A 17,001-nucleotide genomic window follows, 5' to 3' on the forward strand; every position below is an offset into this window, starting at 1 on the left:
CATTTGCCTTCTCACGTATACAACCACTCTAGAAGATTTCAGGTAAATGCTCTGACTTCAGTGCGTGTCTGAACGCAGCCTCAGGCCGTGACACAGCTCTGCTGGGATTGTTGATTTGCTGATTGTGTTGCTAAGCAGCGTGAATGCCCGACGAAGCCTCTTGATTTGTACTGCACTGTAACAGAGTTCTGTTTGTTAGCTCTTTTTTTTAAATATATATTTTATATTACTTTGTATTTTTTTCCAAAACAGACTCTAGAAAGTTTTACGCGTAAAAGAAAATTCAGAATCGTATTCACGGAATGCAGTGATGCATAAAAAATATTAATGTACTACTTTAAAAGAAAAGGGAGCTGGCTCAGAACACTCTAGTGTTAGGGGGCGGCTCTTCTTTGTATGACAGCACCTTGCATATACAACTGTGCCTTGTTTGAGATGTTCCTGTAACAGCTGCTGAGTCCACACTGACTTTTCACTTGGTGTCTGTGATGATACTCAATAAATGTCTAAAATATGCCGTTTACTCCTTTGTTATTTACTCCACAATGAGGAACTGTGGCATGGTTCTTCTGTAGATCTTAAAGAATACGGCTGGTTATAAGATTTTACTCATCGATTACTCATGCCAAAACCAAAAAAGAATTAATTCGGACATCTCGCTTGTGTTATGAGTGGAACCACGTTGTTTGTTATGCTGCAGCTTCCAGGGATGAGAAATGGAGCCAATGCTGAAGTGCTAAAAAAGTGCAGTTCACCAAGTGGCCACTTGAGGACAACTCCAAATTTAGATGTGGTTTCACCAGGGGACTGTTGGGGCTTGACAGAGGTTTGAGTGAATCTTCTTGAATTATATATATATATTTGTAAATAATTTCTAAGATTTACACCTTATTGGTTAGAGAAGCCTGAGAGACAGCTAGATTGTTTCCGTTTTTTAAACAATAAGAAAGATACTTCCAGCCATATCCTCTAACATGACTCTTTTCTGACCCCTCACATCCAGAATGATCAATTTTAGCTCACAACGAATTCTCCTGCCAATTCCCCCTCTACCATCTAACAACTATTCGGTCTTATTTGCATTTGTTCTCACTGTTTGTTTTGCAGACCGTGCATTATCTTGAGTGCTGGGATTCCGTGTTCTTTTCATGGCTTTAGCTAAGAATAGCAAATCTTCCCCCAATTCAAATAATCCCCTTTTTATCTGTGTGTAATGTTGCATAACAATAATACACTATTACACTATGACATGAAGCCTTTACAATTAATCAGGTTTAAATGCACATTAAAGATGCAAATATTCTGAGATTAAGGAAATAATACTGGAGAGTCAGAATCTGCACTGCGGTGGATTAACGTCTGATTATCTCTAGTTTTGCAGGATTGCTCTGATGTGGGTTGTGTTAACCCAGATACTGGCTTCAGGTGATGATAATCTACACCCGTTTCGTTCCATCTGAAGTTTGTCGATCTTTGTAAAACATTTTTTAACGGAAGGTTATACAGTTTCTTTGCACACGCCTCATGTTCACTGTCCTGTTTGTACAAATTTAAGCAGATCTGCCACTGTCGCCGTCAAAAGCATATCGTCAATATCCTGAGGATGATTTTTTGAACACAATGTTCAACAGAAATCCATTTATATTCTCTTCACTCTGCATCAGTGAACAGACACTTGGCTGATTGTCCCTGTTCTTTGTCCCTGATTTCCTCTTGTCTCTCCTCCAGCTCGTCCCTGATTAAACCAATCTGTCATCAGTTGGTGGCTTCACTTGCTCAGTGAATTGAGATTCTTTAGAAACTTCCAGAGTGGGGACGGTTGATTCCTTAGCGCCTCAGCCCTGGATTTGAACATTGTGTGTATTGTGTTGTTTGATGTTAATCATGGTTTACAACAGCAAACTTTATATATCGGGATAGAGATCCATTTACATTTTTTCTGGTATGGCATAAATTCACTTCTACGCCTGAACGTTTGCATAGAACTTTAACATAAACACCTCACTGAGTCCCAAAAGATTATATATGTGTATCTTGTTCCCACAAGAAAAATAGGTTGTGTGCACACAGAGTTAATATCTGCCTAGTAAAGACATGATAGCCGATGCTTTGAAGACAACACTAAGTTGTGTTTATAGCTCTCAAGAGTTTGTTAATTTCTTACATATTATGATTGAATGAGAGTCCTTCTGTCGGCTGAGCCTGTTTTCCTTCAGCAAATGATTCCTGACAATCCTGTGTCTCGGTGCAACAAGCAGTTCATTGTATGACGCAGGTGAAAATAAAACTTTCTCTAACTATGGTACGAATATGATGACTGTGCATCTGAGTGAATAAAACACAAAAACCTCTTTGCATAAATATCTGCTGCACGCATATAACAAAAATATATATTTTGGGACTTCAGGGGCTCTGTATAAATTGTTTATTGCTACAAAAATAAACTTTTCACAATATAACAAAATATTTAATTATAGGACAGTCTCAATAACAGGAATCTACTCAGTTATAACATTAAAAAACATACAACAATAAACATTTCTTGATAGTGATACATTTTTATTTGTCAGGTATGGCAGCAATGTGCTTCCATACCTGCCCGGCTCGCGTACAACCCTAGGAGAGTCGTGCTTTTACTTTGAAGGCTCACACACACCCATCCGGAAGTCCTCCCGCTACGGCTGCAGGTTCGATTCCCTCCCGGTCTTCCGCGGGTCTCCGGTCCCGACGACCCGAACCCGGACCCGGTGGACTGGACCCGGCGCAGAGAAGGCGACACAGCACCCAGGTGAGAACAGCGGGGCGGGCGGGCGGGAGGCGGGTGAGGGGTAGGCTGTTCCATCCACCGGAGCTAAATGCTAATGCTAACATCTGAAAACACGGAAGAGCGGAAGTGGTTGACGATAGACAAACTGCCTGCGTCAGAACCCCGGGTGTAGCAGCGCGGCCGGAGGTTCGAGCAACGCGAGGAGAGAAGAAGATCCGGGTCCGGTTTAAAGCTCGAACGGGTGAGATAAACAACAACAAAAACAATCACAGGTTCGATTCCCTGTGGGAGGAGTTAGCTTCAAACTGTTAGCTTCACTGTTAGCTAGCTTCAAGAGGGAGACAGAGAGAGAGAGAGCGCATGCGTGCGTGTTTACTGTCACTTTTAACTTGATTTCCACTTCTAACTGTAAATCAAGTTATATATATATATATCTATATTTAGCCCGAATGCATGGCCCTGGTGGACTAGCCCGGGTTACTAGCCCAATGCTAGGTAAACGTATCCTGCTAACTTCACCCTGGTGCTAAATATAATATAGGTTCTCTGCAGAGTCTGCACCAGTCTGCACGAACCCGGAAAAACCAGTTCGTTCGTGTTTGTACAGGCAAAGAAAACCAGTCGTGCTGCTGCAGAAGAAGAAGCTCCAGCAGTTTTACTTGTAAGAATAAGTGTCAGCTCAGAATAACAATTAATATTTAAAGGAAAAACTAAGTAAAATAGTCACAAAACTGAATATACGTGAGGATGCATGAGTAAAACCAACTTGACAAGTTTGTACAAGTTTGTTTTTACTGTCATCACAGTGTTTACATGTATAATCACTGCAAATGCATCATTTAGTGTGAATTAAAAAAAACTATATCCCAGTCAAACCAGTGTTTCCCAAAACAAACCAGGGTTCCCGCGGGGTCTTAAAAAGTCTTAAAAGGTCTTAAATTTAATAATCGAAATTTTAGGCCTTAAAAAGTCTTTAAAAGGTCTTAAATTTGATTCGGCCAGAGCTGAGAAGTTAGAGGTTTTGTAGTGTTCGATGGGATGTTTAATTTCCTTCTCTGGACATGTTTTATGGAACATCCTTTTATTTCAATTTATTTCAGCATGTTTAATCCATGTTTAAAGCATGTTTAAAGCTTGTTTGACCTGTGTATTGTTATTGTTCTTATGTTGAATGGGTATAAATTTACTTTGTAAGTAATTCTGTGACTTATTTCTTCTTTCATAGTAATTTTCCTTCATACTTTTTGCCAGTATGGTCGTAAAATAGGTCTTAAATTCTATTCAAAGTGGTCTTAAAAAGGTCTTAAAAAGTCTTAAATTTATCTTGTTAAAACCTGTAGGAACCCTGACAAACATGGGGTCGCGAAGGAGCCACTTTGGGACATGTCCTTGTTTGGTCAAATATGTCATGTGTCACAGGGTTTGTCAAGTGTTGTGGCATAAAGAACGAGTCTGTGAACGAGTGATGTTAAAGATGTAAGGTCAGGCAATGGGGGGAATGTTGGGAATGTACTGGGCTGACATGTATTGTCACGTTGGATCATCGGCAGGAAGTTAAGAAACTATGAAAAAGACTAAACCCTGTAGATTAAGTGGCTTTACATTTCTCTATTTGCAAGATTTTGGGAAAAAGCAGCTCCGGGTGTTTTCTTGAATTCAGATTGTTGCTGGGGTCCAGTCGGACGTTTGCATTTCCCTTCTTCCCCAGAGGTGTCCTCGGATGGGGTCAAGGTCGAGTTCACCCAGGCCAAGTTGAAGAAACCAGTTCTAACTGGGCCCAGGTCCGGCAAAATGCTTTAGCACCACTATTTTACAATAAAATATAAACGTATTTTAAAGGTTTCACGATGATCTGACAAACATTTAAAGAGTTATGGTCAATTTCCCTCTAAGCCCCGCCCCTTGGCAAAGGTGTATGGTTAATAAGGGCCGTGATCTTTGACCAATCAGAATAATTTACAATGATTTATCCTGACATTTATGCAAATTAGCATGAATCCATCGTGCAGGACACTTATTGTCCGAGAGGCTTTGTTGAGATGAGATGAATTTGTGAGTGAAATTTCAAGTCAAATTTCAAGTCGATCTGATGGAAGCTGTGGGAGGAGTTCGTCGAAATACCACATAAAAATCGCCACTAAATCCAAAATGGCCGACTTCCTGTTTGGCCTATTAAATCGCTCCATGAGGCTTTTTTGTTCGTCTGGTCATTAAACACGTGTAGACCACGTGATAATCATTTATATTTCAATAGGGCCTTTGCACTGTCGGTGCTCGGGCCCTAATAATAATAATAATTAGGGCCTTTGCACTGACATCAAAGGTGTCAGGTGAGACCCTATTGAAATTGTAAGGATTATTATTATTATTATTCAGGCAAATGAATTGGCTTTTTGAGGACTTTACCATGCTCAACTTCTTACCAAAATTTGCAGAAAGTTAGTGGTGAAAATTTACATATTCTGAAGGAATTTTCAATCGGCGTCGCAAAATGGCTCAACGGTGCCTTTAAACAGTGTGGAATCAATCACTACGTTTACATGATGGCAGAAACCCGATTTCGGCTGAAGCCCGGTTTCTCTATCCATGGGGGGTTAACTGCTCTATCTCAGGGTACATGGCACTGAGAAATCCAACTCTTGTCCGAAAGCATTTCATACCCCGCTACGATAGGTGGCGCTGTTTCATTACAGCTAGTGGTGATACAGCCATTTCTGCTTGACCTCGTCACCACTAGCAACCATAAACAACAACAGCCTTCAACTCAGCATGCGAGAAAGATGACGAACGGAGAGCAAGGTGAAGCTACGTCCCTCTACATGATGTTGTGCATGTTTCTAGGAGTACTGCGAGCGAATGCGAACGGCGCATTTGATTAGACTGGTAATGGCGAGTGCCGGCCGGCACCGGGCAGCGACATTTTATCTACGTGTCGACTTCCGGGTCACGGCCAGGGAGGGAGGAGGGGGGGCAGGATCTCAAGCATGCGCAAAGGCGTCATCTCCAGTTGTTGTCTAGCTTCCAGAGTTACATGCGCGCGTTGTCCGATATACAGCCAAATCCGATCTACTTATCTGGGGGTGGTTATCCGACTTCAGTCAGACACAAGAAATCTAGATTTGTGGAGTTACATGACATGGATCTTCGATCGAAACCCGACAACGCCAGAAATCGGGTTTCAATCGGACACATGTAACCGCAGTGAATGACAATTTGGGCTTGCCCTTACTGACTGACAGAAGAAACAAGGTGGGCATTTAAATTGATTCACTTACTTTACTTCTTGTTATTATTATTATTATTATTATTATTATTCAGGCAAATGAATTGGCTTTTTGAGGACTTTACCATGCTCAACTACTTACCAAAATTTGCAGAAAGTTAGAAAGTGGTGAAAATTTATTTCAGTTTATATCTTTTAATGACCTGTTGGCAATATCGGAAATAAATCTATTTTACAGTATAATGTACTGTATAAGTATCAACTGCAAATAACACATTACAATATTTACAACATTTCACAATAACGTGAAGACCTTTATTTTGTCCTTTTTGTCCACAACTATCATATCAGTCATTTCCTTATCTTCTAAGTACCAAAGTATTGTGAGGAAACAGGAAGTAGAAGTACAGCAGATTCTCTTCCTCTGGTTTAACTTCATGAAACTCGACCGGACGGACGGGGGGGAGAGAAAGTCCTCAGCAGCAGTTACTGTGACAGATGGTTCTCAAGTCTCTGGAGAAAGTTCACTCCGGGTTGTGGGAACATTTTTGGGTTTCTCTTAAAAAGAGCCGAGTGATGGATGTGGATAGAAACGTGGAGCGACAGTGATGGATGAGGAAGGAGGACACACAACACCGAGTGCTCTGCGTTGTGTAGAGAGGCCGAGATGCAGAGATGTCGCTCTGTACGTGGTTTGTGTTACTGCTCCTTCAAGCATCAGAACGGGGGGGTGGGAGACAATTAGAATTAAACCAACCAGACAAAACAACATAAACATGAAGTGAGGAAAACGTGTCGTGCATCTAAGAAAAGTGAAATGAGGAAACTAGAGGCAGATAAAAAAGATAAACTTATTTTTTAAACACTAAAGTAGATTAGAAAATGATAAGATAAGAAATGTGACAGATGTGATAAAGATATATTAAATAATAACATGTGAAAAGGGTAAAGGTTTAAAATAATAACACGCTTGAGGAGGAGAATGTAAAACCAGAGATAATAAGTTGGGTATTCAAGGGGAGAAAGTTAATAAGTAAGTAAATAGTTAAATAAATAACAGAATAAAAGGATATCTGAAAAACAACTTGTATGTATAAATAGACATTAATGAATAAAAACATAAAATTTAATATTAAAAGATACACTAAAGTTTGAGGCTCCAGTTTGCTTTTAAACATAATAAACTACAAAAAATACTATTCTACATATAATGGATATTTATACATAGATAAATACTTGTTTTGAGTAAAGAGTCAAAGTTACTTTAATCATTGTGTTATCTACTCAGTGATTATCTGCTTAGTGTCATTAGATTGTAAAATAAACAGTCTTGATGATGAGGAGCTTCTCATGAAAGAGTTTGATGTGGTGTTATCTTTGGTGGATTATTGTGTGTTCCTGTCGAGTTGTGTTAATATTTGAAGAAAGTCTCTTCAGGGACGGGAGCTGGCAAACAGTCTGAGGTTATCACTGCTGTGGAATGTGAGAACAAACATGGATTTCATAAATGTAACGGCTTCATTCGGACGTGTCCTGTTAGCAGATTGGTATCAACGATGAGACGATAAGTCAGTTTATATTTAGCAGATGGTTGTTGTTTTACCACTTTTACCCTAAAAACAATGTTTTCATGTTCTGTGTAGGGCTGGGCAACGATTAAAAGTTTTAATCGCATGATTTCCCTGATTAATCACGATTAATCGCATTTGTATACGCAAAATCTAATAATGAATTAAAAAGTAGTGTATAGCGCAATTTTATTTTCAATGTTCTGCCATATGAACGAAAGTGCCATAACATTTGTTGTGCAAACACTTTTAACATCAGCATTTAATACAGTAGCAGTTAAATAAAATATTCAGTGTAAATCTCAACTTAACAATGTTATCAAAGCAAATACAAAATTAAAGCTCAATGCCACTGCCAGGGCATTAATGTTATCCTCTTCGTTATGAAAAACTATACTCCTCCCTGCGTCTAACGTAGTCTGCCGAAGCCTCGCTCCACTCGCTGTTTCGTTGAGTGATTTGTAGATATCAACTGTGTGTTTTGCATTCAGGTGATATTTTAGACTGGAAGTTCTCCGGTGATAAGAAAATTCACCTTGGCAGTGGCTACAAATTACTTTGGTTCTGTCGACTCCGCCGTCTGGAAGGACTTTAAAATGAAAATGGCCATGTAAAAGCTCCGTAGCCTTATCCATGGTTGTTTATCCGCCAATTATTTTCTCTTTTCCGGTTCCGCAGCAGTCAGCAACAGACTTTCACAAAATAAAAGCCTGACTTTCACAACAAAACAATAAATAATCAAACCTGAGTTAATGCGAGATAAAATAATTATTTGAGTTAAATAAGTGATGAGTTAACTCGTAATTAACTAGTTAACTTGCCCAGCGCTAGTTCTGTGTGATTAAAAACTACTTAAAATGTACTTGTAGTTCATAGTCCATTCTCCATCTGCTAACATGGAGGTGGGGGGGTTTATAATCTGTACTGTGGTGTCGTCCATCTTTATATTCTATGCTTCTAAAGTTCTCTCCCCTCGATGAGGAACCAGAAACCACACTGACTCTCTCTCTCCCTCTCCTTCCTCTCCACCAGGTGCCATGACCAGCGAGCTGAATGTGCCGATGGGCTCCCCGGCCCCGGGGGTCTCGGAGCACCCTCCTGATGGGGGGGGGATGGACTACAGGGACTGGGTCCGGCGCAGCTACCTGGAGCTGGTCAGCTCCAACCACCACTCGGTGCAGGCCCTGTCCTGGAGGAAGCTCTACCTGAGCCGGGCCAAGCTGAAGGCCTCCAGCCGGACGTCGGCTCTGCTCTCCGGCTTCGCGATGGTCAGTGGTGTCAGCTGATCAGTTTCATACAGGAAGCACTGGGCTGACCTGTGGCAGGCTGCTGGTTTCACCGTGTTTCAGATCCACAAGACTAAGCTTCATGGATACTGAGCATCACTGTGTTATAGGGATGGGGGGAAAAATCGATTCAGTTACAAATCTTGTGAATGACGATTTTAAATCGATATGCTGCCTCCCAAATCGATTTTTTTTAAAACATATTTATTGGTTTATACCGGGGGGGGATGCATTGGGGGAGCAACACCACCCCAGAGTATGTTGACCAGCTCTTGTTTTTGCACAAGAATCTAAACATACCCAAGCACTAGCTTTGCGTCGGCTACATGCAAACAACAATAGCCTACTTTTTGTTTATTTCAAAGTTTATATTTTAAGTAGGGCTGGGCAAGTTAACTCGTTTTAATCGAGTTAACTCAAGTGATGAGTTAACTCGATTGTTTATCCGCCAATTATTTTCTTTTTTCCTGTTCTGCAGCAGTCAGCAACAGACTTTCACAAAATAAAAGCCTGACTTTCACAATAAAACAATAAATAATCAAAAGAGTTAATGCGAGATAAAATAATTAATCGAGTTAACTCATCACTTGAGTTAACTCGAGTTAGTTAACTCCATTGAAACGAGTTAACTTTCCCAGCCCTAATTTTAAGTAAACTTTTATTCATTCTATTTAATTTACCTTTTATTTATTGTTTAAAAGAAGCCTGGCATAGTGGCATACATTTCTTAATCTGTCAGTTTGTGTGCAGTTGACAGGGGCTATACAATAATATGGCACATTTTTATTTATTTTCTCTATTGGCTGCCCGGCAGTCATTAAGTTAATGTTTATATTTGAAATAAAACTGGTAAAGCTCTAAGTGAATTTGACTGTGTTGTATTTGAAGGTATGATTCAACATTTTTCCATGGTCCAGTATTTAAAAAAAAAAAATAACTAAAAGAAATCCCAGGAAATCGTAATATCGAATCGCAATACTTACAGAATCAAAATACATATCGCATCGCCACCTAAGTATCGTGATAGTGTCGTATCGGGAGGTCCCTGCCGATTCCCATCCCTACTGTGTTACCACTTTAAATGTATTATTCAGACAGGGAACTGATCTTTGAGTGGAAGTCACATGCATCACGTCTGCTTTGAGATATTCAAAGCCAGGGTTTGTGCTGCAGTGCCTCATTAATATGTAGAACACGTGGTTTCATAGTCTTCAGTCAATTCCTTGCTTCGGCCGTCTGTGAAGTTAAATGCAAAACATTCTCTGGTTTCAGCAGCGGAGACGTGACGAGTTCCAGCTCGTGGTTTTCTATCTGTGTCAGTTTCCCACCGCAGCTTGACTCTGAAACGTCTCAGCCAGTAAACTGAGGATATATGATGTTAGTGTTTACCTGCAGGAAACCAATGCACGCTCATTGGTGATTGGTCAGAGTAGAAATGGAAACCAGGAGCTTCCGGTCTCAAAATCAGATTCGGCTTTGCAGAACCCAGTTTGAAATTTCTTTTATTATGAGTCGACAGACATAACTTCTACATTGGTGTAATAATAATTTCAAGGTTACAATCTGTGTTTTATATGTGAATAGGGTTGCAAAATTCCGGGAATATGCAAAGTGGGAAACTTTCCATGGGAATTAACGGGAATATACGGGAATTAACGGGAATTAACGGGAATAAACGGGAATAAACTGGAAATGTTGTGGGTAATTTATACTAACTGTATTTACCTTGTCATTTACAGACATAAATATAAACATTTTGTTTTGTCATAGGCTGATTTGAGCCCTGAGGAAACTTTGGTCACTTGACTATATGCTTCTGCATCGTTGTGTCAGTCTTAACATAGGTCTTTGCACAGTATTTGCAAATGTACACAGCCTTTCCTTCTACATTGGATGGGGTGAAATGTCTCCACACATGAGAGAGTGCACGTGACATTGTTCTGTAGAATAAGATGAGAAAAAAGTTTGTAAAAAAACACTAATGCAATGCCAGAGATATAAATAGTTAGCCAAACAATTGGAATAGTCTGTAAACATATTTTACAATTGATGGATAAATTAATGGAAATAGGCTAGATGAACAATCCTCAATCAGCATGCTAATATCTTTTCCCCAGTAATATCATCGAAACTTACCTGACTAGTCCTTCACTCTACAGCAGGCCTCAATAGCCCTGCTGTAGAGTGAAGGATGCTGGGAATTATCTGTGCATGTGATGGAAGAATGCACAGTGGAGGGTTGAAACTCAACGTGAAGCGTGTGCTGCATTCCATACATCTTTAAAATAGAGTTTTGAATGATGTTTTTATTGCTCAGCATTTAATCTGCGTATTTTTTTTTTTTTCAAAATTCCCGAGCTAAACTTCCCATGTAAAGTTTCCGTAAAGTTTCCGGAAATTTACCGGAAACTTTCCACCCCTTTGCAACCCTATATGTGAATCGTGTTGATATGAACCAGGTTCCGTTGACCTCAGGGCACCAGGGGTTTGTTTCTATGCATTAACCCTCTGCTGCATGTGTCTGGATGCTGTAGGTGGCCATGGTGGAGGTGAACCTGGAGATGAAGTACGATTACCCCCGGGTGCTCCTCATCGCCTTCAGCGTGTGCACCACGGTGCTGGTGGCGGTGCACCTCTTCGCTCTGCTGATCAGCACCTGCATCCTGCCCAACGTGGAGGCCGTCAGCAACATCCACAACCTCAACTCCGTCAGCGAGTCGCCGCACGAGCGCATGCACTACTACATCGAGCTGGCCTGGGGCTTCTCCACCGCCCTGGGCATCTTCCTGTTCCTCACGGAGGTGGTGCTCCTCTGCTGGATCAAGTTCCTGCCCATAGACTCGTGCCTGGACCCAAAGAACGCCACGACGGGCGCCACGACGGGCGCCACGATAAAGTGCAAGACCTCGGACCACAGTGGGCGGGACGCGGCGCTGGCCTCCACCATCATCATGGTCCCGGTGGGGGTGATTTTCGTGTTGTTTACCATCCACTTCTATCGCTCTCTGGTGCGCCACAAGACCGACCGGCACCACGAGGAGATAGAGGAGCTGCACAAGATTAAGATTCAGCTGGACGGCCACGAGCGATCCCTCCAGACTGTGTGACGGCCTCACCGCAGCTTCAAGAACTTCCACTTGTATCTTATTTTTTATCTAAACCCTCTCACCGCTCTGACTCCTGGTCGTTGATGTTGCCTTGCTCGGAACTCGGAGGCTTTAACGCTCTCTGCGATTCAAACGGCTGTTACGTGTCGGGCCGCTAACTTATTCTTAAGGTCAATTTCTGTCGTAGGTTTTCGTGCCATTAGCGATGTGTCGTCTGTGTCGGTCAAATAATAACGTTAAAAAAGGTTTACAGCAAAAGGGCTACTAGGTTCTATGTGCCATGTTGTTTGCGTGAAAGCGTCGTGTGATGAGTTGTTTCATTCAGGGTCTGGTTCTCCGTCGGCAAGATATCCAGATTCGCTCTGGAATCCCTTATTGAACTGTGCTCTGCCAAAGATTATATGTAGACAATGAATGAATCGCCGTTAAATCAACAGAGCGGCGTGAATCTCTTTTTAAATTCATATAACATCAATAATTTACACTGATTTTAAATTAATAACTATGAGCCAGGATCAGCATTTGGAGCAAGACGAAAAATAAGAAGTGCCAAAGTTAAGTTTTTACAAGTTAAGTCATCCACTTAAATCAGTTTAACTCTTACTCATAAATGTGGTTATTCACAAAAGTTGAAAGGATTCAAAAGAGATTCTGATTTCTTAGGATTCATATTCAACGAGCAAAAAAACAAAATCAGAATCTCTATTCTGGAAGAATGATGGGTTGATTGAACAAGTTAAAGCCTCAACCCCAGTGCAACCACATTTAAATCTGCTGGATCCACAACTTTATTTGGATCCAAACCAAATTGCAATCACTCGTAGATATCAGACCTTTTTAAAATGAGCCTGATTTGGGTGAAAGAGTAAAAACCCGTCCACATTAGAGTAAGTTCACACACTCGTAGATATCGGCCCCTAAATGTGGGGCCCATGTATTATTTTCCTGGAAAACTATGAAGAGGTTGAGAAATGCCTAATCTCACGATGTTAAAGAGAGAAGCAACAAAAAAATGTATCTTTGTCGGGGATCTGCACCAAAATTGAATGTGTTCTTTTCTCACACTTTCTGCATTGCGTTACCAAGTTTCGTGGAAATCTGTTTCTTAGTTGTTGCCCACAAACAAACAGCCCGGTAACCACGGCCTTCCCCCCCGATCACACTCAGTCTCAAGCTTCACCGAACTGGTTATGGACAGAAAATGTTGTCACCGCATCCTGCTTGTCTGCTTTGCTCTGTTGTGGCTGATGGAGTGTGTGTGTCTGCACTGTGTGTGTGTGTGTGTGCAGCATGGATCAGAAACAACAAACTGTCAAGTCTTAAAGTGTCGATGTAAAATAGCAAAGACGTTGTTGTCCCTGTTTGTTTGTTTTTATTATGTCCTGAAAAACTCGTGCAAGCCTCTGACCTTTTTTATCGTTTTCTTCCGTCAAAGAGCTTTTTATATCAAACCTGTCGATTCAGCAAACTGATGCTGCTCAAGCTGCTTCGATATGAATGTGCTACTGTCCAAATACAGCTCTGCCTTACTGAACGATGCCTTCTTATGAACGTGTAAGGTTTCAACACAAGCAGATCTTTTGTTTCTGTCGTCTGGAAATGTGCAAACGTCACAATGGAAACGAGTGAAGGCTTCGATCTTCCTTTAAGATTGTGTTACCTGAGAGAAGCAGGAGATGGTTTGTTGGACGAGGCCGGACTATGTTACTGTGTTTGTTTGTTTATTGATTTATATTATGAAAAAAGGAAAACGTTATCACAACCTGTTTATCACATTCCACAATACGATGACTGACCAAAGTGACGCTCGGTTGTTTGTTTCCTGCTTCTCCGAAGAGATGGAAAAAGAAAGTGCACTTTGTAGCTGTTGCGGCAAAATGACTGTTTGTGGATTCGTGCTTCTTAAATGGAAAGTGTGGAGCTCATTGAGATGATGAGAATCACAGCCGGCAACAGAACTTCAAACATTAAAATGTGTATATATGCTAATTCCAAAGTGTCCTCGTCTTTTTATAACCACTCAGTCGTTCAAATGTAGGAAGTGTTGCTGAATGTCTCCATCTCCCTCCACCTCCTTACTCTTTCACATCACGTTTCTCCTTTTCACTCAATTATAGCAACTCAAATTTATTGATATTTTAACCAGAGTGCTGTACGAGAAGATAATAGAGAAAGAAAACTAAATCCATGAATAGTGGAAGCCACCTAATAAGCTTAAGATGAGTTTCATAAAGCAAATCCCTCAATAATAACTGCACCTTTAACAGATGAATAATTTTCGGACTCAAACATGACTCCAGATAAGTGATAATGCTAAAGACGGAGCAAGAGTGAAAATCTCTTAAATTCATCAGTTTGGCTTCAGACTAGACTCCAAGTGACTTATATTTTTGCCCCTGGATGTGAAAATATACTGTTTGTCATTTCAATGTGTTTATTGTTGTGTTGTCAGGTGTAATTAGTCTGTGGCTTGTTTTCTATATGTCCTCTTCCCGCTCAGCTGAGAAAACTCCCCTGCAAAGCTCAGGTCAACACACAGTCTGTGACTACTTGTATATGTGCTATTCTGAGTAAATTCAACTGTCTGATCACAAACGAGTAAAAACCATGAATCAAAAGTTCCAATCAAATAAAATTTATTGTCTAAAATTTCCTCAACACAACAAAAAAACATGTGGGAGAAGCAGATTTTAGTCAAGGAGACAAACACATTCCATCATGGCAGCATAGTTTCTCAGTAACATGAATCATCTTCATTTCTATCTGCAAAAATAACAAACCCCAAACCTGGAAAATGGAAATAATCTATCTTTTCTTTTTTTTTTTTATGTTGCATGACCTCTTTTCCTTTTCTTTAAAAACTGAAACGATGCTCGGTCTGGATGCACTTCTTGTGTAGGCCAGCAGAGGGCAGACAGTGCACATGTTTCAATTCATACATGACACTGCTGGTTTCCAAAATTCAAGAAGTTACATCCTGGTCGACTAGAGGAAATAAAAATCCTTTATCACATGCCTGAAAAAGGACACAGACTTTAATCCATGTTTCAGCTACGTGGTGTTACACCCCTCTCCCCCCCCCCTCAGCTTCACATGCACAAGCTACGACATCTTGAACCTTCAAATCCACAATAAAAACACATGAAGTCATAAACACATGGCCTCAGCAAAGAATACAGGTTACACAGTTTAACAAGTTATGTTTCATAAAGACGAACTTCTCACTAATTCAATCAGATTGTGTCACTGATCTCTAACAACTGAAATAACTGGTTCACTTGTGTTTTCTTAAACTTAAGGGACATTTTGAATGTAAACGAACTGGAAAGAGAAATGAAGCACATTCAAGGGAACCAGTTACTTGATTTGAAAGATTTAAAAAAACGTTTCAGAATCCTCCATTATTCATAACTTGTGAAACAAACAGTCCTTTTTCCATTATTCTGTTTATAATATCTATGCGATTTCTTAAGCTTTCAAGATGCAGATTTGAAATGTTACAGCTCAAGGCCAGTGATACAACCGATAATGCACAGGGTGAATCTCTCACAGCCCAAAAAATCGGAAATCTAACTTCTTTAAACACAAGGTCATGTGATTTTTTTACAAAGTTCACAGATGTTCCCGTTTGTCCCGTTAAGATTCCCAACATCAGTATCATGACACCTGCTCCCAGAACACGAGGAGACGTCAGGTTGATCTGCTGCTTGAGAACGAGTGGGGAATGTTACGCAGATGAGAAGGAGACGACATCTGCTGAAAATGTAAAACCGGATTCATGTAAATTAAATTGGAAACTCAGAGGGGTAAGGGTTACTAATCACTTTCGGGGAAAGATCACAACTTGAATATATTAATTTAAATTTCATCTCACATATTTTCTCTTTTCCCGTAAGAGGGATGTTTGTGTTTTGTAATAATCATCCGTTTGTCCTCAGGTCAAAAAGGAATGACTGATACAAACTGACTCGGACTGACCACAAAGTTCAGAAGCCTGTAATCCTGAGATAATGACATCAAAAATAAAATGTTTAGTGTTGAAGATAATAACCTGGTTTATACATAATGCTTAAGTTTTGCTTGGTGATGCACTTCTGGAACAAAATGAAAGTTCCTGTTCGATGGCAGAATCGCTACCGGACAGACAATCCCACCATCTTTATGCAAAACGTGAAATGACAGGACCTCACTACCGGGACTCCATCACTCGAGAGTTTAAGCTTCATTTCTGGACAGTGGGAGGAAGTAGAGATGCTTCTTTTTTTTTTAAAAAAAGGGGTCAAAACTCCTAAAATAAACTATACAAAATACACAAGTGGCCATTTGTTGTCTTATGGAAATTCAGTCGCGATCTGGAGATAATTTTTAACAACCGCCGCTGATCTAAACTCCCACAGATGTGATCTCATACAAAACTTACTTCAAAAACACAAATGAGATTTTCCAAACAGAATTTCTAAGTCGAAAAAAACAATAATTGAAATAGCAGACGATGCAAGATAATACTTCTCTGGTATATTGTTACTCTGAAGGTGTGAACAATAAACTCAAAATCTGCTGTGAAAAAATAACTAAACATCCAACTAATGAATGACTGACACGGCATGCATCTGTGTGAACCAATAAAGGCAACGGAAAATAATAATAAGAGAAATAAAGAAAGCAGAGAAGAGTGAAAGCATGCAGTGGAAGCGTCTGTAAGGCAACTGAACATCTGGGTTGCTTCTCTGCCTGAAAGATCCACAAACATCTACTGTCGTCTCGTTGTCGTTTGTTCTCAAAACAGAACAAGACGCAAATCTGTTAATGAGCATCTGGTGATTTTTTGGCGTTTTTATCTTCTGGGTTTTCTCAGCCACGGCTGAACCGAACCGAACTGGAGGCGGGTTTGTAAAATGAATGCTACTGGAGGTCGAGGGCCGAGGTTTATCGCACATCCTGGCAAATGTATGGTCTTTAAAAAGGAAACATATTCTGCTCATATTCAGGTTCCTGATCTTTATTACTTGAAATGTTTGCACATCCATTGCTGCAGCTCCTCTCATCAGCC

General features: G+C 40.4%; 1 protein-coding gene across 2 annotated transcripts; it reads left to right on the forward strand.

Moving 5' to 3' along the window:
• Positions 1-2,703: 2,703 nt before the first annotated feature.
• On the forward strand, positions 2,704-12,872 carry orai2 (ORAI calcium release-activated calcium modulator 2). 2 transcript variants are annotated; one of them, XM_061085687.1, is made up of 3 exons: positions 2,704-2,788; positions 8,591-8,826; positions 11,379-12,872. In XM_061085687.1, the coding sequence occupies exons 2-3, from the start codon at positions 8,596-8,598 to the stop codon at positions 11,949-11,951; spliced, it is 804 nt and encodes a 267-aa protein (XP_060941670.1). In that variant the 5' UTR covers positions 2,704-2,788; positions 8,591-8,595; the 3' UTR covers positions 11,952-12,872. The 2 variants fall into 2 exon arrangements, with proteins under 2 accessions (XP_060941670.1, XP_060941669.1); XM_061085686.1 differs by lacking the exon at positions 2,704-2,788 and adding an exon at positions 2,914-3,008.
• Positions 12,873-17,001: the final 4,129 nt, after the last annotated feature.

Source organism: Limanda limanda, chromosome 14 (assembly GCF_963576545.1).
Source record: "Limanda limanda chromosome 14, fLimLim1.1, whole genome shotgun sequence".
Lineage (NCBI taxonomy): Eukaryota > Metazoa > Chordata > Actinopteri > Pleuronectiformes > Pleuronectidae > Limanda > Limanda limanda.